Source organism: Mesocricetus auratus, unplaced genomic scaffold, assembly GCF_017639785.1.
Source record: "Mesocricetus auratus isolate SY011 unplaced genomic scaffold, BCM_Maur_2.0 Super-Scaffold_100010, whole genome shotgun sequence".
Classification (NCBI taxonomy): Eukaryota; Metazoa; Chordata; class Mammalia; order Rodentia; family Cricetidae; genus Mesocricetus; species Mesocricetus auratus.
In genome coordinates, this window is record NW_024429194.1 from 35485815 (window position 1) to 35512102 (window position 26288).

General features: G+C 49.6%; 1 protein-coding gene across 1 annotated transcript; it reads right to left on the reverse strand.

Moving 5' to 3' along the window:
- Positions 1-25417, reverse strand: Igfbp2 (insulin like growth factor binding protein 2). Its single transcript, XM_005070510.4, has 4 exons — positions 24931-25417; positions 3468-3697; positions 2608-2748; positions 1-474 (listed from the first exon to the last, which is right to left on the reverse strand). Exons 1-4 carry the CDS (start codon positions 25313-25315, stop codon positions 310-312), a joined length of 921 nt encoding a protein of 306 aa, XP_005070567.1. The 5' UTR covers positions 25316-25417; the 3' UTR covers positions 1-309.
- Between the last annotated feature and the right edge of the window lie 871 nt (positions 25418-26288).

Here is a 26288-nt window from a genome sequence, read left to right on the forward strand (position 1 = left end):
TATTTTTCCTTCCTTTAATCTTAAGTAAAAGAGACACAGGGGTTCAAAAATAAAAATTTCTTTCCCCATTCCCAAGCATATACCCGGCAACCCCAGCACCACCCTTCCCCTCCCTAATAGAAGTAGGAATGGAGATATGGGTTATCTGCGGCTGGGGAGGGGGTAGGGGCTTCTGAGCTCAGTGTCGGTCTCTTTCCAAATATAAATACATGTGTCAAAACCGGGAAATCCTCCACACCCATCACCCAAGCACGCTCCATGTCTGCTGGTGTTTGGGGCGGGGGGAGTCAGGCACAGACTGGCTGTACCTTACTGCACCCTCTGGGCATGAGCACCACCAGCCTCCTGCTGCTCATTGTAGAAGAGATGGCACTCCGGGTCTCCCCGAATGGTGGGGGCTCCCTGGATCAGCTTCCCGGTATTGGGGTTCACACACCAGCATTCCCCGCGTTGTCCATTCAGAGACATCTTGCACTGAGAGGTAAGAAGAGGAAAATATGAAGATTTCCCCCACAGCCACCCACCTTCCCTTCCCCCTCACTCAGTCCAGAGCTGCCCAGTTCCCAGGTGCACAGGGATCTTCCCAGGTGAGCACTGGGAAGCTTGTCAAAATGCAGACTCCTGTACAGGCGGCCCTACAATGCTTCATGGTCACTAGCTGAAAAAGGATGCTGATACTGTTCCATCACCGGGGTTGTTGGAGACACTAAGACCAAGGAATGACTCGGCCCCAGTGGGAGACCCAGAATAGAGTGTAGCCGTGGTGTAAGATGAAAACCCTCACATCACGATGGAGTGTGTGCCAGGCACTGTGTGAGCAAGATATGCCGCCCACTGACGCCTAGTCACATCTATAGTCTGGTGACATCCATAGTCATACATGCCTCGCCACCGCTTTGTGTATTAGGCACCATTAGGTCCCCACTTTGCAGCTGTGAAACTGATGCAGAGATTGGTTAAGTGAGCTGTCACGGCTCCTAGGGAGAGAGCTGAGATCTGAACCTGGGGTGTTCACATCCAGGGTCCCTGATCCTGTCACACAAGCTCAGTAACCACTGTCCTAAATGGGTTTAGTGGCTCAGCGGGCACAGCAGAACATGTGTTGCTCATTAGAAGTGTTCGTTATTTCTTCCAAGTTCCAGATGAAGCAATTAGCTTACACTTGGAGGGAAAGGCATACAAACAGCTGACATCATATCGGAGCGGCTAGACGCCTTGGTGACAAAGGCGCTGAGGAAGCAAGCCCCAAAAGAATAGCAGAGTCTTGTAGCCCAGCCCCTGGTCCACACATCCACTGCTTAAGAGAAGCCGTTAGGACGGCCACAAGAGTTCTGTAAAGTACCCCACACCCCAAAAACTCAACTCAACTCTCACATTAAACCCTGGCATCTAAATTGTTTGAAGCTATGCAGACAATCCTGTGGGGATCACAGACCCTGGCCGGAAACCCACCCCTCCATCAGCCTGGGAGCAGGCAGCTGCCTAGACAATGTTTACTGAAAACAATTCAGTGCCATAAATTCCTGATAAGGGCTTGATAACTGAAACACCCTGACTTTGATCTTCCCGATGGCTAGCTACTCCCTGATGTTCCCCATTCTGGTGCCAGAGATTTAACCACCAGCCAGGAGGGAGGAGAGGTCGGTGAGAGGTGTGTGAGAGGTCTGTTGGAGATTTGTGCGTGTATGGATGGCAGAAGTTTTTCTTGGGGGGTTCTCCTAAGCCGATTTGGGGAGCATAAAGTTTTCTTAACGCAACCGACCGGTCTCTGTGTCATCAATCCTCGCCACATTCTCAGATACAGGCTGCGCAGGAGACGCGGCACAATCCCACATGCACTCAGGTCTAAGGAGGTCTGCTTTTGAACGGGATGACGGTTCCCACTCCCCCACCACCCCCCAAGACTGTCAGCCACATCCCCTGCTCTCTCTCTCCTCTCTTACATGAGTTCTTCTCCCCTTTAAGAGGTTGTGAGGTGGAGGAGGTGAGGGGTGGGCCACCTAAAAGGACTTGTACATACGGAGAAGCAAGACGGCAAAGGCTCCTGGGAGTTTACTTAAGCATCCTCAACTCCGTTAGAACTAGAGTTTTCAGTCCTTACTCCCCAATTTTTCATCTCTGGAGATACCTAGGCTCCAGAGAGGCTCTTTGGCCAACAGCTAAATGGGTGATTTCAAGAATACAGTTCACAGACCCTTAGTGACACATGGCAGCTTCTTAGAAATGCAAACTGAAGATTCCTACCCAACCTATTAAGTGACAAGCTCTGGAGGAGGGCCCAGGAGTCAGCTCTGGGGGATAGGAGGAGGGGGATGGGGGATGGGGGATGGCGGGGAGCCCAGGGCCTAAACCTCTTCCCTGACTTCTCCAGGGCACTGCTTCCCAACAGACAGAAGAGAGCTGAGGGGGTGGAGTCGGCCCTGACCTGCCTGAGAGGCCAAGGAGGGAAGGCTCCTAGAGTCAATGCGTCATTCTTTTGCTTACAGAAGCCTGCCTCCAGCTCAGCAGTTAGTTTCCAGCATCTCAAGCAGGTGCAGTGCGGCTCAAACACGGCAGGGCTCGGGCTGAAGAAGGAACTCCCTAGCCCAGGCTGGCGCCCACACTCACCTGTTTAAGGTTGTACAGGCCATGCTTGTCACAGTTGGGGATATGCAAGGAGTAGAGGTGCTCCAGGGGACCCCGGTCATCCGGAAGGCGCATGGTGGAGATACGCTCCAGGACTTGGTCCAGTTCCTGCTGGCAAGGGGTCTAAAGGCAAAATGGATACCTGGGGTGAGAAGAACGAACCCACAAAACACTAGTAGGAGGCAAGGTCTCATAAATTCTCTCAACACCAAATGGCTAGTAGGGCAGCATCTGTGGCAACCAACCACGGTGACATCCTACCCCTCTAGAAAGTCACATGGCTGTGGGTTTTCACTGCTGCTCTTGTAACTCTGACTACTGCTTTAATGAGCTAAGTCAAAGTGGGTTCTCCTTGGAAGATTTGAATGTATATCCGAAGCCATGACCCAATCCAATTCAGACATCGTTCCTAGACAATTTATACCCCGACCCAATTCAAATGCTGTCCCCGAAGTCAATACCCTAACCAGTGCTCCAAGCTCTGTTCCCTGACATAACCCAACCAGGGTCAGCTGCGCAGACTAAGCTGAACTGGGGGGAAGTTCACTACAACACAAGGGAGCAGGCTTCGCTTGCACCTCTGGACTTTCCGCTGCCAGTCTCCCAAAGTCAAACAGACACACGGAGGCTTCAAAAGATTCCAAGAAACCATGTCCAATCCATTTTAGAGACAGAAGTGCCATGTGGCTCACGGGTCATCAAATAGGTCAGTGACACTGTTAGTTTTTTGTTTGTTTGTTCGTTAGTGGCGGAGTGTGTGAGACACGGTGTGCTACCCTTCCCAAGTGTGAGGCCCCCTTCCCACACCCTCCTCCTCCACCAGACCCCACTCCTCCACCGACCCTGGCAGGAGGTGGCCGCAGCTTCTTGGGCTCCTCCAGGCTGAGGTGGTGTTTGCTGCCTTTGCCCATCTGCCGGTGCTGCTCGGTGACCTTCTCCCGGAACACAGCCAGCTCCTTCATGCCGGACTTGAGGGCCTTCCGGCCGGCACTGCTTCCCCCTCCCAACATATTCAGGGTCCCATCCACATGATTCTCCACAAGGCTTCCCTCAGAGTGGTCATCACCGTTGTCTGCAGAGAAGAGAGGAGACACTTCAGATCCAGCTTCCCAGAGAGAGGGGGCTTGCTTTACCGTAACCTAGACGACGGAGAAGACTAACAGCTAAAGAGTGACAACTGTGTCCAGGGCCCACGCTCCACAACCTAGCTGGATTACCCACTTCAGTCTCCCGGTAACTCTTGTTTTATTGATTTATTTTACAGATTTATATATTTTATTATTTTGAGTGCTCTATTGCATTTATGCCAGAAGAGGGCATCAGATCCCACTGTAGATGGTTGTGAGCCACCATGTGGTTGCTGGGAATTGAACTCAGGACCTCTAGAAGGGCAGCCCGTGCTGTTAACCGCTGAGCCATCTCTCCAGCCCCCTCACACCCTTCAGGTGATATGATAGGTTCCCACAGACCGTGTCTGAATTCTCGGTCCGAGGTGATGGCACTGTCGAGGGAGGTTGTGGAGCCTGGCTGGTAGACAGGAGTCGCTAGGGGGTGGAACTTGGAGGTTTATGGTCCAGCCTGCTTTGGGGTCCAGTCTGTTTTCTGGTTTAGACTGCGATGTGGCAAGCCTCCACCACCGGCTTGCACTGCCTCCTTCTTCATGGTGGATAAAGTCCTCTGAAGCTATCACACGAGCTAAGGTGTTCCCCCTCTGAAGCGTGGGGCCTCCGTGGGGCATCTGAGTGCAGTGATAACTAGACAAGGCTCCGCTGATATCCCTAACCCTCACACACAAGCTGCGGCTCACAGAGGCTGGGTGCTTGACCAAGATCACGATCCCGGTAAGTGATGGACCCAGGAGTTGAACTCAAGCTGGGACTCCAGAGAACTGAGCCATACTCAGTTCTGCCGTCCTCCTCCAAAGGTGGGGCATAGGAGCACAGAAGGATGAAGACGGCCACGAAACTCAACACGGAATGGAAACAGGTCATCCCTGGGTCCAGCAGAACCTACCAGACCCACCCACAGCAACCAAGTTTAAGTTCTCCTTCATTTACGGCCTGAACAGGGCAGACCAACTGAGGTTTTACAAGTTACTACCATAAGCTCCCTGTCCCTCGGCATGGCTGGCAAAGGAGTGCACGACAGTCACCGCCAGCGAGAACCAGGCTCCAGCACTCCCGTCACTGGCCATGTGGGCATCCCTCCTGATGAAAGTTCCCAAGCCTTTTGCGCCTAGGCTGTTACAGAACTAATCCCACTGGCTTTTACTTGTTTGGACACCTACCTGTGTATTGTACCCCACCACACTGAGAGGTCTCAGTGCAGAAACTATGTATGACAGCTCTGACTTTCTAGATTTTGCCTCCTACAAGGCATAAACCCTAACCAAGCCCCCTGCTATAGAACCACCATTCCATCTCTCCTGACCAACCTCCGGCATGCAGAGGACCGTAGGAGCAGCCCCCAGGTTTCAGTCTCAGCCTGACTGACTCATGTCTTTCCAGGAATAGTGGCAGCATGGGAATTGTGGAGTCAGGTCTGCAACCAGTGAGATGCACGGTAAATCCAGCCACAGCCCGCAGTCCCTTCATGTGCTGGAGACCCAAATAAACACGACCCTTGCATTCTCAGGTGCATGCAGATGTAGAAGGCTGGAGACTTGAAGAAAAGCTTATGGAAATCTGAAATGAGCCAAACCCTGGGAAACAAACACAGAGGCCTCTGATGCTGAGAGCCCTCCCCCAGCTCTTTAAAATCAACCTTGGAAATATGGTGTGCTGTTCTGGTCAGTCCTTACTCCAAGGGCCAGGAATTTCCCAGCCCACTGCAGAGTAGATCTAGCTCTCCTTCAATAGCTAACTCCCCTTCTCCCCTCCAACCTGCTTCTACCCACAGCCACACTAGTCCACAGCTCCCTGGAACAGGTCACAGGGCATCTGGAGCACTTAGCTTACGGATCTAAGACATCCAAGCCCTCCTGGGCACTTAATCCACTACTGTCTTAGTTGAAGAAGAATCCCTTGGCTGAGTCCTCAAAGTTAGTCCAATCCTGAATATCCGGAGTACCCTCTGCCAACTCTGGAGACATATTTGCAAAGAGATGGGCATTCTCGGATGCTAGGTACTCAGGTCTGGAGTCAGGCAGGACAAACTGTCCACCAGACACAGCAGACAGTGGATCTAGAGGCAAAGGCCTATAAAATGTTTTTGTTCATAGTAAGGACAGAAGAAAAAAAGCTTAAATTTTTAAGTCAAAAAGTCTTAACATAGAATACTGATATACTTGCATTTATAAGGCCAGATGCTATCATTTTAATTTTTTTTAATGGAAGAGCCACAAAGGTGAAAAGGCCTAGGATTCACGCAACATCCTAATGTGATCCTTCCTGGATCCAGGCCCCAGAAGACCAGGGTCAGCTGGGCAGCTCTCTCCTAGGAGACTAATTAGCTTCCGGTCATGAGAGGTCCCCATCCTCCCCATGGTGAAAGTCAGTTTGTCCGTCCTCATGGAGGCCATCTGGATTCAAGGGAAGGTTTCCTACTCTTCCTTTATTTGATCTCATCACTACCAGCAAACATGCCAATAAGATGGGGAAATCCACAGGCATAGCTTGCTGACACAGGCTCTTTTGAAAAGTAGCAGGGTATCCATTTCTTATTCTGGAATAGATTGCCGGACCCAGATAAGTACATCATGAAGCAGGAGCCCAGGGAAGATGAATGAAATGCAAAAGGAGAGTAGGCTGAGAAAGACCTCGTGCCCTGTTGCTATCCCCAGCCAAAGGTGCTCAAGGGTTCAAGACCAAAGTCTGATTGACAACGTCTACAGTCCGCCTTCTCCACTCAGCTTTGAAGCCCTAAACAAATTACTTAAGCTCTCTGTGTCTCCACTGGTCGTCTGCAAAAAGCAAGCAAATGGCTTCCAGTTTCTGGACCTTGCTAACTAGAATGATTCCCAAGAGCTGTTCTTGTTGCGTATGGAATGAAGCATGATGGGAGCATCTGGGTGAGCTCACAGATGCTATTTCTCCATATTGGTTCCCCACCTCCCCTGAACAAGCATCTCCCTCCCCCCATACCTTTTCTTACAGATAGGCCACAGAAGTGACCCACAGGAAAACATGCCAAATAGGGAATTTCAGCTAGAGATGGAATGCTGTCTCAGAACACAAATACCAAGTTGCATTCTTTTCTGCCTAAGAGAGTAGAGCCACAGAATAACATTGAGCAACCACTAACACGTGCAGCTGAGCAGGCTATGTACAGAGGACACTACAGGAAACATTTTCCTTAATTGCCCCCAAGATGTAAGTGGAAAAGACTTCAGCCTTCGAGGTAATTAGTGGGGACTTGCAAGGCCCCTGAAGGGACCCTGAAATGTCCCCCTACTATCTGGTAAGCACTGGCTGTTCTCCCCAGTACAGCAACTGAGGAAACAGATCAACACAGAAGCATGGAATTTCACAACTATATCAATATACAAAAAGGAAGGCTTTTCCAAAAAGAATAGAAGTAGGCAATGAAATGAACAAAGTCAGAGCCCTGAACGGAGGCTCTAAAGAGCATGGGAAACTCCCTTTCCCTGACTTTGCTTTAGCATCCCACTTTAGAGGGGTAGACATGAAACGGGCAGCTGAGATGAGAGGGAACAGATGGCTTAGAGCTGACAACCCTGGGGCCCAGGTCCAGCTGGGTCTCCAGAAGCAAACACACTCTGCCATCATCAAGAGCGTCATACCTGGCATGGGGCCCCATGTGCCCTTTGACCCACCCTTACCAACCAGGCCAGGGAGTCCAGGTGGAGGCTGACATCGGAAAAGAGCTACATGGCCACTTCACGCATCCATATAACAGTTTTAAAACTTGATTTAAGTATGCCCCTCTCTCTCTAAGGCAATCCTGTTTAACTATAGCATCGCGGACCTTACTCAATGAATCAAAGTCTCCGTGTTTCTTAGAGGTTGCTTTCTTCCAGTGCCGGGTTCTGGTCCCACTGCTAAACTTGGAAGTCCATGGTTCATGATCTGTGGGAAATTCTCAAGTGTCATTAGCAAACAAACCCCAAGAAGCTAAAAGCAATTCCTCTAAAGTCCTTGTTCTGAGAACTTGGCCCTGGTCCTTGTCTAGGCATAATCACAAAATGCGCCCTGCCCTTACCTCCAAGCCATCGCCGTCCTCCTAGTAGACCAACTAGCCTTTCCCTTTCTTGCCTTGCATTTATTCTAAACTGTTTCCCAGCCCTCTCCCATGATGATCTCAAACTCTGAGAGCTCAGGCACCAATGAGGTGAAGCCTCCCAGTCTTCTACAAGTGCTGGCCTTCCAGACCCAATTCCAGAACTGCTTCTGAACACCAGAGCCCAAGAATTGAGTCCTGGCTGCTTTCCTCCTTCTGCCCTGGCTGGACACAAAACTCACATGGTCCCTTTAGTGTCAATCTCTCTAAAAACGCACTCAGCCTGGATACACGCAGGCCCTCTCCCTCTTCTTCCTCCTCAGACAACCTCTCTACTAATACCCATGGCAACAGACAATTCATTATCAAACTCCAGTGGGCAAAGCACCCCAAGAACCAGCCAATTGAGTTCCAGACTCACAAGGCATCATTCTTCCATTGTTCTTGCCAAACCTTTTAACGTTTCTGATTTTGCAACTCTCAAGTCAGGGCAGTGGGAATAATGGCTATGAATCAACCATGATACCATTTTATTACTCTCCTCATTCAAACTTTCATTACGGGAAAAGTCAAGCTTTATACAACATGGATGGATGATCTGTTCCTTGAATGTGTAAATGCAAGGCTATGCGCCGTGTAGGGGGGAAAGTAGCTTATATCTAATAATAGAATAATCAAACACATGGAAAAATCAATTAGAAGACAGCTCCCAATATTTTATACTATATTTCTCCATTTTGACTTTTAAGATTTCTGTTATATATTTCATTTTATGCATATGGATTTTTTGCATGCATGTATATCGGTACACCATGTGCATGAGTTACAGACTGTTGTGAGCCATAATGTAGGTGCTTGGAATCAAACCTGGGTCCTCTGTGAGAGCAGCAAATGCTCTTAACCAATGGGCCAGCTCTCTAGCCCTCTCAGTTTGATGGGGGCGGGGTGTTGTTTATATTCTACGTTTTGTTATTCAGTTTTCAGTTTTTGTAGGTCTGAGGATGAGCACACACTACAGGAGGTAAGGAACACAGAAGAAAGAGGTGCTTATGTATCTGTTTAGTTTACATGTACACACACACACTCTTGTTTGGGGATCTTTTGTTTTTGTTTTTTTAAGGAGACCCCTGGATGGGGTGGAAGTTTAAAGTGGATGATATTGTTTTGTTCCTCTTTTGTGGTTCTGGATGTGGAGCCCCAGTTTCGCAGCCACTAACTACACACTCTCTGTAGAGCCATTTGTCCAGACCAGTTATTTAAATCCTATATGTGGCTAAACAGAAAAGCTTCCTGCTGCTAAACAGAAATCTTTGGGCAAGACTGGACTTGCCTAAATCCATTTTATTTACAGAATTTATGCAAAGAGGGCAGGGAGGGGAGGGAGGAAGGTGGGGGAGGCGGGTGTTCAGAAGTACCCAGCAAGCCTTAGGAAACAGATTGCTACTGAAACTTGGAAGCCACTCCCTTTAGATGGCTGATCACTACCGCCACACTCTCCTTCCAGGTTCCCTAGCACACGCTGCAGGAAGTAAAGGAGCCAGAAGAAAGGCGGCCCTGTTTGTTTGTTTAGTGGGTACTTAACCTGGAGACCTTAGTCTTTTGAAGTCACATTGTATTTTCCCCCATCTCCAGGGCAGCAGGTAGCAGTAGCGGTGGCCTCTGGCTCTGGAATCCAGAACAGTGTAAGATGTCTGAATTCTGAACAGTGCACAGGGATGCCTGGATACAGAATGATGCACAAGGATGCCTGGATACAGAACAGTACACAGGGATGCCTAGATACAAGAACGGTGCACAGAGATGCATGGGTACAGAATGGTGCATGGGGTACCTGAATTCTGAACAGTACTCAAGTGTCCCTGAATTCCGAATGGTATATGGGGTATCTGAATCTTAATGGTGTAGAGGGAGGTTTGTTATTGTGTAAGCTAGCCACAGAACAGTCTAGTTTAGCCTCTCTGGGTTGGCAGGTCCATCTACCCTCTACTGACATCCAGCTTCTGTCCTAACTGTCACTCTTGCCTCCTGTGCTCTCAGAATGGAAGCCGGTCAAGTGAAGCCTGGCATCTCTTGGGCACCACTGCCACAGTATAGAAAGAATGTCTCCTTGTCCAGCAGACCACGACAGACAGCCCCCCTCTCAGAATCAGGCTTGTAAAAGGAAATGGCTTGGTCAGTGTTTAGATCCATAAGCCTCAGGGACCATCCTACAGCTATTGCCTATTTTCCAGCTGAGAATTGAAGAGGTTGGGAAACACTCTCAAGTGGAAAACTGAGGAAACACATGCCATCCTCTTTGTATGGGAGAGCAATGCACCAGAACATATTTTTTTTAAAAAGGCCAAGAAGCTGAGCAGTGATAGCACACGACTTTAATCCCAGAACTCAGGATAAAGAAGCAGGCGGATCTCTGTGAGTTCGAAGCCAGCCTGGTCTACAGAGTGAGTTCCAGGACAGGATCCAAAGCTACACAGAGAAACCCTGTGTTGAAAAACCAAAAAGAGTGTAGGAGTGACCACTTGGCTGAGGAATCCCCTTCCTCCCTCGATTCTTGCAACACCGGTCTTTGAGCTCCACAGCCAGACTCAGTTCTAGCGTGGTTGGATAAGCAGTGCTAGCTTCAAGGGCAAAGGACCTTGGTTCTGATCCTGCATTTGCTATCCTTGGTTCTCTGAGTGATGGCAGGCTGGGTGTTGAGCAGGAGTTAGCATCAGTGTGTTGTTCATCTGTAAGTCAGGGAGGTAGGCTAGGTCTCAGTTTCCAAATGCAACAAGATGGGTCATCTAAAACCTCAAAAATAGTCCTGGGCCCAAGCCCTGGAGACCCAGAAGCAGCAAGCCTGAGCTAAGACCGAGGAACCTGGATTTTAAACAAGAGCCCACAAACACTGGCATTTCCAGGGTTCCATCTTTCCGTGATTCTTCTGCAGGGCGTTCTTGAAGTACTTAGTGAGGAGAAAAAGAGACCTCTACTATTGGAGCAGGGCAGCCTCATGTAAATACTCAAGCTTTGCCCCCATTGGCTCCCAGGTTTGTGGAGAGACACAAATGGATGTTTCCACACATGCAGCAGGGCTGCCCTTCTTGGCCAGGCACCATAGAGATTTCTAGAGCATGCCCTCATACTGCTGTCTCATCGCAGGCTCCCCCTGAGGGAGCACAGCCTCACTGTAGCCCCCTGCCCGCGCACACTCAAAAGGGCTGCTGTATAAACACCAGGTTCATTCCTGGAATCGCAAAGACCTGGGGAGGGTCAAAGCTGAGGCAGACAGTTTGAGAAAACAAAAACATACTCAGATTCAGCCCAGGTCCTCTGGGGCTCCGCAAGCCAAGTTGTCCTTGAAGAGCCAGAGAAAGCGCTATCGAGACAGCAAACAGCACTATCAGTTTTCACTGCTTCCCATGAGTCCTGAACATTTTTCCTCCGGCCCACTCACGTCATCCAGGAACCTGGCAAAGTGGCTCAGTGACCAAAGGCCCCGTGAGTGTGTGTGTGTGTGTGTGTGTGTGTGTGTGTGTCTTAGCATACACCTGACCAGAAGCCACAGAGACAGAAAGAAAGCACCTGACCCCCAAATTCTAGCTACTCACAAAGTGTGTGCATAAAAAATGTTCAACTCCCTATAGTTGTAAATTCTTAACACCCTGACCAGAAGGTGCTACAAGTGGCACGTGAAAACAAAATGGATAGGGTGACATAATGGAGTAACACCCAGTAGCCATAAAGACAAGCTTCACTTGTGCGAACAGCAATAGACTCAAAAACCTATTTTGACAAGGGAAACTACAGCTAGCGCTCTCTCTCTATCTCCCCTCTCTCCTCGTGCCCCCCTCCCCCCCCACCTGTGTGTGTGTGTGTGTGTGCGTGTGTGTGTGTGTTGTTGTTGTTGTTGTGTTGTTTTGTTTTTCAAGACAAAGTTTCTCTGCATAGCCCTGGCTGTCCTGGAACTCACTCTGTAGACCAGGCTGGCCTTGAACTCAGATTTCCTGCCCCTGCCTCCCAAGTGTTGGGACTAAAAGTATGTGCCATCACAGCAAGATTTTCTGCCAACCCAGAAACAAGTAAGAGGGGAGGGAGATCCAGGCAATTACCTAATTGGAATTTCATAAGAAGTAATAAAAATATGTGACAAATAGCATGGGGGCGGGGAAGTAGAAAATCCCACATCTCCTCTGGGATGACTTAGGAAGGACCTTTGAAGTTGTAAGGAAATGGATAGCATGGCTACCAAGGGTACAAAGCCACTTGATTTTGAGTTGATAAAGGACATCACTGGTCAAAACATTTTAATAATTCAACTCTACTTCTGTCCTAGTAATTTAGGTCTTGTCCATTGACCAAAACGGGGAGGTGGGGAGGAATAAGTGTCTCAGGGGACAAAGGGTCTGCCACCAGGCCTGGCAACCTGAATTCAATTCCCAGGACCCATGTGGTAGAAGAGGACTGAACTGTGGAGGTCTGAATAATATGTCCCCCAGGGTCTCTGGCCTTTGAATGTTTGGTCCCTCATTGGTGGCGCTGTTTAGGAGGCTTGGCCTTGTTAGAGGAAAATATCATTGGAGGTGGACTTTGAAAGAAAAAAGACTCCTGTCATTCTGAGTTTCTTTGCTTCGTGCTTGCAGTTAAAAATGTGATTCTCAGCCTGCAGCTCTGCTTCCGGGGCCTGCCTCTTCGCTGCCATGACAACTCTTATACCTCTGGGTGGTGTTTAATCACAGCAACAGAAAAGTAACTCACACAAGACGTCCTCTGCCTGACACGGGCACCAAGGCATGTGCACACGAGTGCAAACACACACACACATACACACACACACACACACACACACACACACACACACACATGTGAAAGCAATGCATATATCTAAAACAAGCAAAAGTCAGTGGTCCATGGACTCAACCGCTCCTCTGAAGGATGGAAGCCTCAAAGACACTAGCTTGGTCTTGACTTCTCTAGAGACTTAAAAAGTTTACTTCATAAAAAGGGACCATTGTGGGAGGTGAGTGATAGAGGGGACGAGCAGGGTACAAGCGATCTGGAGGAGGAAATGGAAAACCACGAAGGCTCTCATTAGGAGGGAGATAAACGCAGATGAAGGAGGGTTAAGCAACAGTAAGGATGTGTGAAAAAGTCATAAGGAATTATATGATTAACTACCTAAAAATGCCTGTAATGAACATAAATACACATTTATAGTGTAAATGAAATTCTCACATCTGGGCTAGCATGGAATGGACAAAAGCTCATAAGGCTTCAAACCTAGAGAAAGAACCAAGGGTAACTAAGGAATGCTGAAAGGGGAGAAATAGCTTTCCCCAGGGAAGAGAGCATCGACTGGCTTTCCAACACCAAATGGTCAGCCCTAAAAAGCACATACAAGTAACATTATATAGCCTTAGGAGGCTGTATTTATAGACTTAGGAATGTACATGCGTGATGCGTGTATGTGTATATAATGTATGTAATAATTATTTTTTTAAAAGAGCCCATGAATGTGAAAGAGAGCGGTGATGGTAAGTGGAAGGGTTTTCAGGGATGAGAGGAAAGGAAGAAATGATGTAATTATAACCTTGAAAAGTAAATAAATAAAATTGTAAAAGTCAGATATCACCACAGACAAGAAAAGAAGTTTGCTTTTCTGGAAGATCTCGTGCTTTCTTCCGCCAGGCCAAAGGAGCAATTCCTACCAAACTTGACTCTCTTCTGTGGATCCTGTCCCTGTAAAGGGACCTCACTGGTTAAGAATATCTTCCTAGGGCTGGCGAGATATCTCAGAGGTTAAGAGCACTGATTGCTCTTCCAGAGGTCCTGAGTTCAATTCCCAGCAACTGCAAGGTGGCTCACAACCATCTGTAATGAGACCTGGTGTCCTCTTCTGGCCAGCAGGCATACATGTAGAACACTGTATACAAAATAAATAAATAAATCTTAAAAAAAAAAGAAGAAGAAGAAGATCTTCCTAGAGGAAGGCTGGGTCCCCTGCTCACAACTACATTAGATACATATACATTCCTTCTGGCTCCATTACTTGGACAATGTTTAACTTTTAAACTATTTTTCTTGTGTTATAGGTGGTATGACAGCAGGCTGCTAGCTGGTCACAGTATGTGCTCAATTGTCACTTAGACATCAGAAAAGGAACTTACGCTGAGAGGCCCCCAGGTCCTTCCCTGGAGTACCTTCCTAACTCATTGTTTTCTTTGACACCACACCATCTAGGCCTCCACAGCAGCAAGAGTGGTTAGGAAACAAATGAAAAGCAGTGAGCAATGAAAGTGTGACATGGGAGGGACGTGTGTTTCTTCTAGGACCTAGATCCAAAGCACTTGGTTCTGATGGTGTGACCCCACAGTCCAAGAAAGCAATACCTACCGACCTTTCCAACGACTCTGTCACCGCCTTCCCCTCCCGATGGCCTCCTCCCCGTCTCCATAACACGGCTCCCAGATACTCCACACTGACACACTGAACCCAGAGGAAGCGAAAAGAACTGTAAAACCTGCAAGGATGTCTAGGCTTGCCAGCCACACTCTCAAACCAGCACGTTAGTGTCCTGAATATAAATAAGTGTCTTTAAATAGGTCACCGTGCTTCCCTCTTGCTTCAACCCAACATTCACGGATTTGTGACTCATCTAATACTACATACATCACATCCATCACTGTCCTTGACATGCTCTCTTTGCTTAAGGAGCAACAATCCAAACTAGAGACAAATGATAGAACCTTAAGCAAGAATTCTCATGACTGCGCCCATGAGATGGTTCAGTGGGTAAAGGTACTTGCTGTGCAAGCATGGTGTCCTGAATCTGATCCCCAGAACCTACACAAAGTTAGAAGGAGAGAACCAACTCTACAAAACTGTCCTCTGACCTCCACATGTGTTCTATGCCATGTGCAAACTCCTCTACCAAACAGACAGACAGACACACGCACAATAATAATAATAATAATTTTTAAAAGAATCCTCATGTCTGGGACACAAATGGGTCATCAAGGTATCAGAAGAGCCATAGTTGGGGAAGATTTTAATGGTCATGACTGCCCATTGGAAATTCTCAAACACAGACTCCAAGCTCTGGATTGACTAAAAGCTTTGCCAATATGCTACAGCAGGCATCCTCCTCTGTTTCCTTATTGCCTTGAGACAGGTTCCTTCACTGAATCTGAGGCTTGGTGAGGCTTGGGGGCTTTCAACTAGAATGGCTGGCCAACAAAGCCCCAGTGGTCCTCCTATCTCTGCCCCCCCCATACCACCCAACCCTTCACTCCCATTGTAAAGCACTTGTGGCTGCTTTCTGTTGAGGATCCAAATCCAGATCCTCAACTTCCCATAGCAAGTACATTTACCTCCTGAGCCAGCCCTCTGCCCCTCAACCTCAACAGAATTCTTGAGATGACCAACCAGGCTTCATCTAAACAGGCACTGACTCCCTCCTGACCTCTGCTGAGATGACCAAGAAGAAAGGAAGAGATTACAGAGTGTGCGTAACAGCATTTGATTATTTGAGTTTCTGTGCTAAGTCATCTGTATACATAACTCCGTTCATTATCAAATGATCACAAGATGTTGATAAATCCTTATCCCCTCTCGCATTCGATAAAAGCCCTGGAGTTTGAAGGCCAGCTGCACAGAGTTGCCTATCAAAGACAGGGCCAAAACCAAACCCGGGTTGCTGAGTTACACAGCTCTTACTCCTCAGGATGCCTTCTGATCACTGGAATGGCAAGGAAGGGCAACCAAGACATTTCAACCTCCAGGGAAGAGTGGGACCAGTTAATATGCCAGGTGGTCCCACCCAACCACAAAGCCTTTGAGGAAAGTCAATCCACTTGACCCCTTTACCCTGCCTGGCACACCCCTACGGCTGTTGATACAGTCAGCACTATCCGTTAAGGGGAAGATCACAGGACACTAGGGAACTTCTATTCTCAGTTTTTTTTCCTGACCTTGGCATGTGCAAATTCAGCATCCTGGGGAAACTGGGCATCTCCATCCAGAAGTAAAGACAATAGTCCCCAAAGAAACTTCCTGGGAAGCTGCCTAAAGGAACATTTTTGAGAAGTTAGCCCTTAATTACTGCCACCCAAGGAAAACGAACTTTTCCAAGAAACAGTATATATCCCACTGATTTTGTGCGCACACTAACTCCGGTGGGAGAGAACCCAGCAGCGACAATCCAGGGCCATGGGTTTGCCTTGGCGCTTGACCCAGAATGCAGCCTTGATTTCTTCATCTGACTCTGGGCTGCGTGGAAGGAAATGCCTGCAGCGAAGCATTTCCAACTGTCCCGGACTCACTGTCTGCCCATCGAGATGGCACCTTGGCTAACTGCTACCAGCTCTCTCCCACCCCACAGTCTAACTTGGACCCCGCCAGCTGGAAGCCAGCCCCCCATCTTTTCAAGCCACCAGGATGAACACACTAAATAGGCTCCTCTAGTCTTCCAAGCTCCAACAACCTGCCAAGGCCTTCAGGGCTCCCAACCCCCTTCCCTCCTCGACATCCTGGCTCTGTTTAGTTCCTTGAATGAACATGGGCTAACACACCTACACCCGTCCACTAATTAGAAACCTCCCCAGGCTTCGCTCCAGCCAGCTCCACCAGGGTCTGTGGGCTAATTTCTCTGCCCAGCACCTGGAGGTGTGCCAGCCCATCCCCTTCTCCCCAATCTTCACTTCTGCCCTGTTTCCCAACAGCCAGGAAGGGATGTGGGGCAGACAGCCAGAAGGGCTTCAAGGCTTCCAACTGCCTACCCTCCTCAAAAAAACGGGGGGGCGGTTTCTAACGATAGTGGACTATGTTTCTCTCCCGGAAAGCCAGCTCTCTGAGCAAGGTCTCCCTCTGAGTCCTGACTGACACCCAGGCTGAGCCAGCCCAGATCTTCCTTGGCTTTGTTAAGGAACAGAAGGGGAGGGGGGCGAGAAGCCAAGGAGGAGGAGGGGATGGGGGATGGTCCATTCTCCACTAGAGAAAAAAGGAAAAAAAAATCTCTCATTCGGCTCTTTGTGGGAGGAGTGACTGGAGAAACTGAAGCCCCACACATATCGCTGTTCTCACAACTCATCACTGAAGGGCCTCTGCCTTCCCATCCACACCATGAAGGACCTCAGGGTCTAATCCGCCCCAGATTCCCCAGGGTCCTGGGTTCCAGTCTAAGTATGTGCTGACCACCCCTAGTTTCCTGCGGTCCCACCTCAATTAGATCCCTAAAACCAGTTGTCACTGAGCACATACAGGCTACCACTCGAGAGAGGGCTTTCTGGGGTCCCATATTCCTCAAACATTAGGTGAGCAAGCCCCCATACTCATAAAACCCTGTCTAGGCCAGCATGCCCCCAAGGATCACTCTTCCCTAAAAACTGACAGGCAGAGGTCCCATCTCAGCCATGAGGTCAGAGCTGGAGGCCATGTAGTAAGAAAACATTGTCCTAGAGAGAACATCCAAATTCTTTGCCAGGATCCTGTTCAAACACCTGGCACCCTAGGCTCAGAGACACCAAACCTGAAAATTTCTATTTCCCTGGCACAAAAAGGGGGACCTCAGGGGTCTTCACTAGGCTTGACCACTGTATGCCCCTGAACACACATATGCTAAGTGTATACAGCACTTGTGTTAGTATCCGACCCTACTGTCCTGAAGCCTGTGTCCAGCCAGCTTCCTGGGAGGAACACCTATAGAGAAAGGGCATCCCCCCATGACCATCCTTGCCCCAGTGACATCTCTGCTTTCTCCAGTCTTCCAAGTTCTGACAGCTGGAAAGCTAGGTCCCCAAGTTGGCTGCCAGGTGAGGTCAGGACTCAACCCCTTGTCATTAGCTAAATGAGCAGAAAAGCTGGCACAAGAACCCAAGAGTCCAAGCTCTAGGGTCATCTGTGTTCCTCTGGTTTTTTTACTCTGGGCACTGTCAAGTGTGAATTACAGCCCTGGAACGGTCAGTCCCAGAAATTTGGACATGGGCCCCAAAATGCACTCAAAAAGCCTAACTCACCCATAAGAAATGCAAACCATTTCTTCTCAGATGGTTTTATATTGCATTAAAGTGCAGTTTCATTACCCCTTCCACAAAAGGACTCCCTAAAGGCCAGTGAACATAGGTCAGACGGACTTATTCCTTTTATAGGTGAAGAGGTAGAAATTAAGCAACACTACCACAAGACAGCAAGCACTAAACATTACATGTATTGTCTACTTTTTGTTGTTGTTGTTGTTGTGTGTGTGCGTGTGTGTGTGCATGTGTGTGTGTGTGTGTGTGTGTGTTGTTTTGTATAATAACAAATCTCATTTGTCAACTCAGTGGGCTCTAGACCCAAATGAGAGATGGTAGGCTTCTAGACACTCCCGAGGGGTATTATCTCAATCAACGTATTGAGAAACCTAGAAAAACCTGCCCACTGTGGGTGGCACCATTCCCTGGGATAGAATCCTTACTGTGTAACAGGAGAAAACAGGCAGAGGACAAGTATTTATCCTATTGTCCCTGAATGTTGTACTCCTGCTGCCACGACCTTCCCTCCATGATGAACTATATCCTTGTACCCCAAGCCAGAGATATAAACTCTGCCTTCCTTCAGTTGTTTTTGTCAGGGAGTTTCATCCCAACAACTAGAAAAGTAACTAAAACATTTCGTTTGAGACCCCAAACTCATGACAATCCTCCTGCCTTGGTCTCCCTAAGATGACAAGCATAAACTATGCCTAGCTATGTTATCTACTTTAATACACACCCGTGCAAGTGTAACCCGTTAGACTCATGAGCACCACCAGGTTCAAAGAGACTCCCTTACATCTAGATGCACAGTTGACAGATGCCATTGGGTCCTAAAGAAATGAGCAGCCCACCTGACTTGTCCAGTCTGGCCTTCATTTTAAGAGCCAGCTAGCAAAATAAGATGTCACTGGTCAAGACTGTCAGCTAGTGTGTATGACAACTTATTGTGGGCAAGACACACAACTAATGTGTCTTATATACACGCCCTGAAATAGATAAAAATTATCCCTACGTAACCAAACCTGTTTTATGAGAAAGGCCCATGCTCTAGCTTTGGTTTTGGTTTTGGGTAGTGGAACTCACAATGTAGCCCAGACTATCTGACTCTTGAATGACCCTGCCTGTCTCCCAAGTGCTGAGATTCCAGGAATGTGCCATCAAACCTAGGCACCATACAGGCTGTTAGACATGATGTCTGCATTGGGACCAGGTTAGTTTGAAAGCAAAAGCCAGGTTACTTCCATTACAAACTTTTGTTGTCTACACAGTCCATTCTCTGCAGAAACTGTATGATATTTCTGTTTCCATAATCTTACCACTCATCACACACTCCTCTTTTGTTTTTGAAGTGTCCTCTCCATCACCAAAGCTAGCAGTGGTGTGGTATGACCTACCCTTCACCTACAAGCAACAGGTATCCAGGAACAAAACCTCTGGCCCACAGGCTCAAAGGCATTTCTCTGCCAACAGCTCAACCCTGACTCAAGCACGGAGGTAGAGGGGTTCAGCAGCAGGAAGCCAGCAAAAATCTTAGCTCTAATACTCGGTCCCTCACTGAGTCCGTGTAGGCACCTAGGACAGAAGTACAAAAAACAAAAAACAAAAAACTCCCTCCATAGCTGGGTGGTGGTGGTGGTACCCACCTTTAATCTCAGCACTCGGAAGACAAAGGCAGCTCAGTAAATTTGAGACCAGCCTGGCTTACAGAGAAAGTTTCAGGTCATCTGGGGCTACACAGAGAAACCTTGTCTCCAAAAAAAAAAAAAAAAAAAGAAGAAGAAGAAGAAGAAGAAGAAGAAAGAAAGGAAAAAGAAAAAACCCTCCCTTAGAGGAATGGAGGGAAACTGGACCCAAAGGAGGCAGTGATTTCAGAATAGGATGAGGACACAAGAGAGGCTGACCCATCGTTGGCTGGCCGCCTGCCACCTCAGGAAAACGCCAGCCAGAGATAACAAAGAGAAGCTGAGGGGCCTGGAACATCTGCCAGCCAGATCTCGGGCTTCCTAGTGAAGCATCTGTAACTCCCTCTGTGCCTCCACTTCAGCAAAAGCAGCACTTCTCGTCCTTGGGAGCAAAGTGCCACGTCCCTTGTCCATGGAAGCCCCAGCTCTGCCTGCTCCCTGACAGGCAGCCAGCCCTTTTCACTCCGGAATCCGAGTTTTGTTCAACATTCCTGTCTCCAGTCACCTTCTAGGCCTCCTTCTGATTGGAGCTGAAGAAGGCCGGGACCAATAGATTATCCATGCTACTTTTTCTGAACACTGCCCACCACGCAGTCAAGCATTCCAGCTGGGCCAGCGGTGGAAGACACATAGGAAGAGACAACCGTGTGTGTGTGTTGGAGGGGATGGGAGCTACAAAGACTTCAAGGACCAGATAAAAGCAAGAAATGGCTGGAAACAGGGAAGGCAAACACTAAGCACAACCACAGTGGTAGATGGCTGTAGCATGAGACCCAACCAGTGAGCTAAAGGTTTCTGCCACTCCTTCAATCCCTTTAGCAGCCCTGGCTCTACCTTCCAGGTGGGATTTGCCCTCTTCTCCATTCCATTAGCAATAAGGGCTTTCAGAGCTCCCTACCAGCTCTAATAGCAAGTCATCTGACCTTTTATAATAGTAAAGAGTGACACTGAGAACCAACCAGAAGCTCATCTGATCATGAGGCCTCTCCGAATAAGCCCTCAAAGGTCTGCTGCTGGCGGGGCTATGGTAGTGCATGCCTTAAATGCCAGCACTCCAAAGGCAAAGGTAGGCAGATCTCTGAGTTCCAGGCTAGACTGGTCTATAAATCGAGTTTCAGGACAGCCAGGGCTACCCAGAGAAACCCTGTCTTGGGCTTGGGGGTGGTGGTTGCTTCTGAGTGGATGCACTCCTGCTTCCGAGCAATCTGAGGCATTTATTATTGTAATTACTATTACTACTGCTATTATTATTCCTGGGGGTGGGGGCACATGCCACTGGACAGTTCTAGAGGTTCGAGGTTAGAAGGCAATTTGAAGGGATTGGTTAGAGATGTCCTTCCAGTGCAGGTTCTGGGGACTGAAGTCATCAGGCTTGCATGGCAAGTGTTTTTATCTGATGAGTCATCTCATCAGCCCCAGAGTACTTTTAAAGGGTTACTTTCATTGAGTGGCCCCCACACCCACCCCATCTTCAAGAAATACTCTGAGGCGAGCTGCTAAGGTCGACTGACAGTGAGAGCCATCCTAGCCTCCCTCTTCCTTTGGCTCGCCAGCAAACTCAATAGTCCAAGTTGGCTGAGAGCCACTTCATAGAGAAGCTGCTCATAAGCACGGCCCGTGGGTACCTTCTCCCACCTGTTAGAAGTCAACACATCCTTAGTCCTATTTTGTTACAATGCTTTGTATGTTTATAACAGTTTTGGTGTTATTACACAAGCTTTTTGTTTGTTTTGGTTTTTTGATTTTTCAAGACAAGGTTTCACTGTGTAGCCCCGGCTATCCTGGAACTCACGCTGTAGACCAAGATGGCCTTGAACTCACAGTTATCCCCCTGCCTCTGCCTCCTTCTCTGCCTCTGGGATTACAAGACTGTTCCACCACAGCCCAGCCAAGTTTTTCTTTTTAAAAAAATTTATTTGTTCCTATTGCGTACTCGGAAGGGCGAGCCCACATACCATGGCACGTGTGTGAGGCTCAGAGACCATTCATGGAGTAGGGTCTCTCCTTCCACCTTTACAGGGGCTCCAGGGACCAAGTTCAGGTTGCCACAGTAACACCTTTACTACCCACTAAACCATCCCTGGCAGCCCACAGAATTTGTCTTTCTTCAAGTTTCCTTCCATCTCTTAAGGAACTGGGTCATCATTGCCACACAAAGGAAAGTATGCAGAGAACATTTCTGACATTTGTAGAAGGCGAGGAATAAACTCAGAACAAAGACTTGACATCGAGGCTGCTTCCAATCCCTAGACCCCGGGCCAAGGCAGGCCAAGGCCACAGTATATGCCTCCCTGGTGCCCTCCACTGCCCTGACTCTGACACCTTGGTACACAGAGTCACACCCAAACCAACCAACTCCAAGAGTCCCCAGATGTCCCAGAGCAGTAGCCCTTACTTAGTACATGCCTCACCCTTGCGTGGCCCTCGCCGAAGTCGGGTTTAAGTTCTGCTCAGAACTGGGACAAGGAGGTGGATGGAAGGTGGCGCTAAGCATCAGCAGAGACAGTCAGTCCCACTCACTCCACAGTCTATTTTACCATTCTGAACTCGGTATGCAAATTTATGCAAGACGAGATGCAAAGCAGTGCTCTGAGCCAGAAGTCCCATTGCTTTCTCCCCCTTAATCTTGAAGGCAAAGTGAACCACTGTAAATCAGGTTCCCCCTCTACCAGTAATTGAAGATTCAGGCCTCCCCACTCATCGCCTACCAGCAGACCAGCCCTTGTCGGCTCTGGGACTTTAAATGGCTGAACATTTCTATAGCACCTTTATATATGTTGAGGGCCAGACAGCCACTTGGACGACCACGCCCCTCGGCATAATCCCCTGCATTGTATGAAAGCGGGAGAAGGGAATGGGTGACAGGGGACAGGGGAGATGCTGAGGAACCAGCCTGGCCTGAATTGTGAAAGGGCTTAACCTGGCCCAAGCCTGCACCCCCTATTCAGTGACCCCCACCAAGACTCTCTTTTTAGGTACTTCTGCCCACTCCACTGCCTTATCCCCTTCCAGACCCTTATACAGCGTGTGTTTGCAACAGTTCTCAGAGTCCCTTTTCATTTTTCTTCCAGGCCTTCCCAGCCTGATTTCTGTTTCTCTGAACCAAAAAGGCCCAGCCCATCACCTCTTGGGATGCAGGATCACCACCAGCTACTTCTACCCACTGATGTGCCCACCCCCACACCCTGCCTTCCTGCCATCCCCAGGAAGCCAGCAGTACAGCCCCTGAGTCCCTGGGAACAAAGACAAAAGAGCTAACAGCAAAGCCGGAACTGCTGGGGTGTGCTGCGTGGAAATAAGAGGGTATGCTTAAAATTCTCCAAAGCGACCTGCTCAAAGAGGGATGCTGGCAGTGGGGGGAGGTGGGGCTCGGCCTTCAGAGCAGGGAGGAGATGGGCACAAGACAGTGGGGAGGCGGCAGCCCTCATTGCTAAGATCTGTCAGGACCATGTGTGATATCTCCTCCTCACAACTGGGACTTCAGCATTCCCCACACAAAGTCCCTAGTCCCTGCCCCGTCTTAAAAGCCTCTCCCACCAGCCTAAAAGCCTCTCTCTATCTTTGCCTCTCTTCCAGACACCCTTGCAAAACCAGGCTCCCGCCCAAATGACTCTTTGACAGCCCTGCAGCCCTGCTGACCAGGGCTTTCAAGTGTACCTACTCAGCTTCCAGTTCCCACCCCCCCCCCCGCCGCCCCCTAACTTGGTTAATGCCTGCTCTTCCAGAGAGCAGCACAGGAGAAAAACGCAGAAGGGCCTGGGGAGAAGGCTGAGGCAGCAGCTGGGATGAGCCGGTGGAAGGGGGTCCCATAAGCAGGCAGAAAATCCGGAATGACATTCTTCCCATGAGCTCACCTCATTGTCCCCCTAGCTCCCCTGACAACCGGCTACACCCCACCCGCCCCAACCCCCACTACCCCCACCCGTGCGGTCTGTAAGAAAGTGACCCAGGGAACCTGCCACATCTGTTGCCCGCACAGGCCTCCAACCTATTTCAGTCTTGGGAAGCAGAGAGGTTGGATTTCAGGCCTAGAATGAAAGCAATGGGGAATTGGGGGGGGGGTTGTATTAAAGTCATGAGCGGAAATTACACCCCGATTTAATAAAATGGTCAAAATCTGAAGGATTCTGCAAGACTTCGAGTTACCCTGCTGGGGACCATGACTCTGGGGCCAGAGGTGATGGGGGGAGGGGCATGGAGAAAGGACGTCTTTTTCTTTTTATTATTACTTAGAAGTAAGAGGCAAGGATTAATCCCAAGGCCGGCTGAGAGAGAAGAAAGAAACTCTGGACTCCAAAGGAAGCCCCACCTTGTTCCGCACTCAAGGTCAAAAATGCCTCGAACTCTAACGGGAAGGGGTGATAGCAGACCAAGGGAAAGAGTTGGGCGCACAAAGAAATCGAGAGACAGCGAGAAAGCTTGTACTCTCTTTCTTTTAAACCAATACCCATGAGAAACTTGGTCAAAATCTCCTTTTAAACATTAGCGAATAGTGGGCACAACTCACTACTGTCCCCAAGACGAAATAAAACAATTAAAGCTTTCTCCAGACTGAAGTGGCAGGCAAGGCGTTTGGAATGAAGAAGAAAAAAGTGAACTCCTCGCAGCCGGACTGTGTCCCCCAAGTTAACTTTTCCTGGAAAGAAGGGTTCCTTAACAAAGAACCCTACCTTCCCCATTCCGTAAGACAGGAAGAGCTCCCTAGATTTAGGAGGTAGGATGTGACACACACCCACGTTAAGAGTGGTCGCTCCCCGGCTCCCAAGCTGCTCCAGCATTCAGACCTGAGGCCCAGATGCTCGGCTGCCAGGGTGCCGGAATGCAGCTGGCGATCCGGCTAAAGTTACACAGATGGAGTCCCCTCCATTCTCCAGTGTAACCCTACCCTTTAAAAAAAAACTCCAAGTCTTTTTTCCCCTCACCCCCCCAATGCCAGAAGGCAGAGTCCCTCCACGCGATCCCTCCTCACTCGAGGTCTGCGGTGTCACCTGAGCCCGGTGGCCTCCGCCTCCCAGCAGCTTTCCCACCGGGGAACAGTCGACCGGTGGTCACTGATTCAACTTGTGTTCTAAATAAGTTGCAAGTTCCTAAAGACACCCACCCCCACCCCGCCGTCCCAAGGTCTAACACTCTCCTCATCACTAAGTCCCTCCGGAGTAGAAGCGAGGGTCACTTTCATTCAGAGAAGACCGTAGTGACTCCTCTTCCCTCCTCATTTACCCCAACAAATCCCACTTGCTCAACCTGCAGCCTCCCTCCCCGAATCGACATGTCTTTCGGGTTCCCGCTCTCAAGAGTCTCCCTGGATCCGATCAAGGACTGGGCTCTTCTCGTCCACAGCAGTCCCAGGGTCCTGTCAGACTTTCCTTCCCCACGTGAGGGCCGCCAACCAGGAGACCCGCTGAGCTGAGAGATTTCCCCCCCCCTAAACAACTGCTCACAGTCCGCATTACCTGCAACCTGCTGTGGGGTGGCGCCCACACGGCTCTTTTCACAGGTACCCGCGCCGCTGACCAGCGCCTTCAGAGGCAGCTCGGAGCCGGGATTGGGGTAGCAGCGCAGCGTCTGGGCGCAGCGCGGGGTGTAGACGCCGCACGCCTCGCCCTCCAGCCGTGCGCACACGGAGCAGCAGCCGCAGCCGGGTTCTCGCACCAGCTCGGCGCAGGGCCCGTCCGGCGGGGGTCCGCAGGCGGCCAGCCGCTCCGGCGTGCAGGGCGGGCAACGGAACAGCACCTCGGCGCGCACTCCCGGACCGCAGCCGCCCGCGCCCAGCAGCAGCAACAGCAGAAGCGACGGCAGGAGCAGCGATAGCGCGGGGCCGCCCAATCTCGGCAGCATGTTGGCTTATGGGCAGTGTTAGCGCAGCGAGCTAGCGGGCAGGTGGCACGGTCCTGGCAAGCGCGGGAGACGCCTCCTTGCCTTCTTTCTCCTCCCCCCGCCTCTGCCGGGTCCTAAAAAGCCTGCTTCTCCCCGCCCCCCCCCTGTCTTCTCCCCTCCCCCTTTTGGAGACCACTCCCTTCCCCCCAAGGCACTCCTGCGTGCGGGCACGTGCTTGAGCACACGCCCACTCGCCCACCCTACGTTACTAGGGTATTAAACTGGTCCCCGACTCCTCCGTGACCACGGCTTTGCACCCCTCAGCCTTGGCTCGCCCGCTCCGAGAGAGTAAGAATAACTTGCAAGCGTGGGTAGAATCCACGTAGAGTGGCAAAGAGCCGGTGCTTTTGTCTCCTGTCTTTTAGTTTAGTTCGATTTGGAAGGACTTAGTTTGCGCACTTCCCACGTGGCTGGCTCTGAACTGACTGCTGGGGAAACACAAAGGCAGTCTTGACCTTAAAGATTTCGGCGCTCACACCGACTCCCCACAGTCCTCATGTTGTTAGGAACAATGACCTTGAGTGAGTCCCAAGGAAGTTCAAGCTTTCTACACCAGACTCGTCCCAAATAGCACCTCCTACAACACTTCAGTTTCCCAAACCAGAGCTCACGGCTGCAACAGATGAAAACCGGTGTTATTTCCTAGTACCTGACAAATCTCCTACCTTCCCATCCCCCACCCACCCCAAAGCCCTCTAATCTCTGAAAGATCCAGGCCACCATCCCCAAACCCTGCTGTGTATTTGTCCACCCCACCCCCTACACACACACACACACACACACACACACACACACACACACACACACAGTCTCTCGCTCTCTGTGTGTCCCTGTCTCTCTCTGTCTCTGCCTGTCTCTGTCTCTGTCTGTCTCTGTCTCTGTTTGTCTCTGTCTCTCTGTCTCTGTCTTTATCTGTCTCGTCTCTATCTTTCTG

Bases quoted from the DNA above. Each gene is read 5' to 3' on its own strand.
- Igfbp2 (XM_005070510.4), bottom strand. From the start codon at position 25,315: ATGCTGCCGAGATTGGGCGGCCCCGCGCTATCGCTGCTCCTGCCGTCG. The intron at 3,698-24,930 runs GTAATGCGGACT...TCTTCTCTGCAG, and splicing joins CACCCCACAGCAGGTTGCAG to ACAACGGTGATGACCACTCT. The intron at 2,749-3,467 runs GTCGGTGGAGGA...TTTTGCCTTTAG, and splicing joins TGCGGCCACCTCCTGCCAGG to ACCCCTTGCCAGCAGGAACT.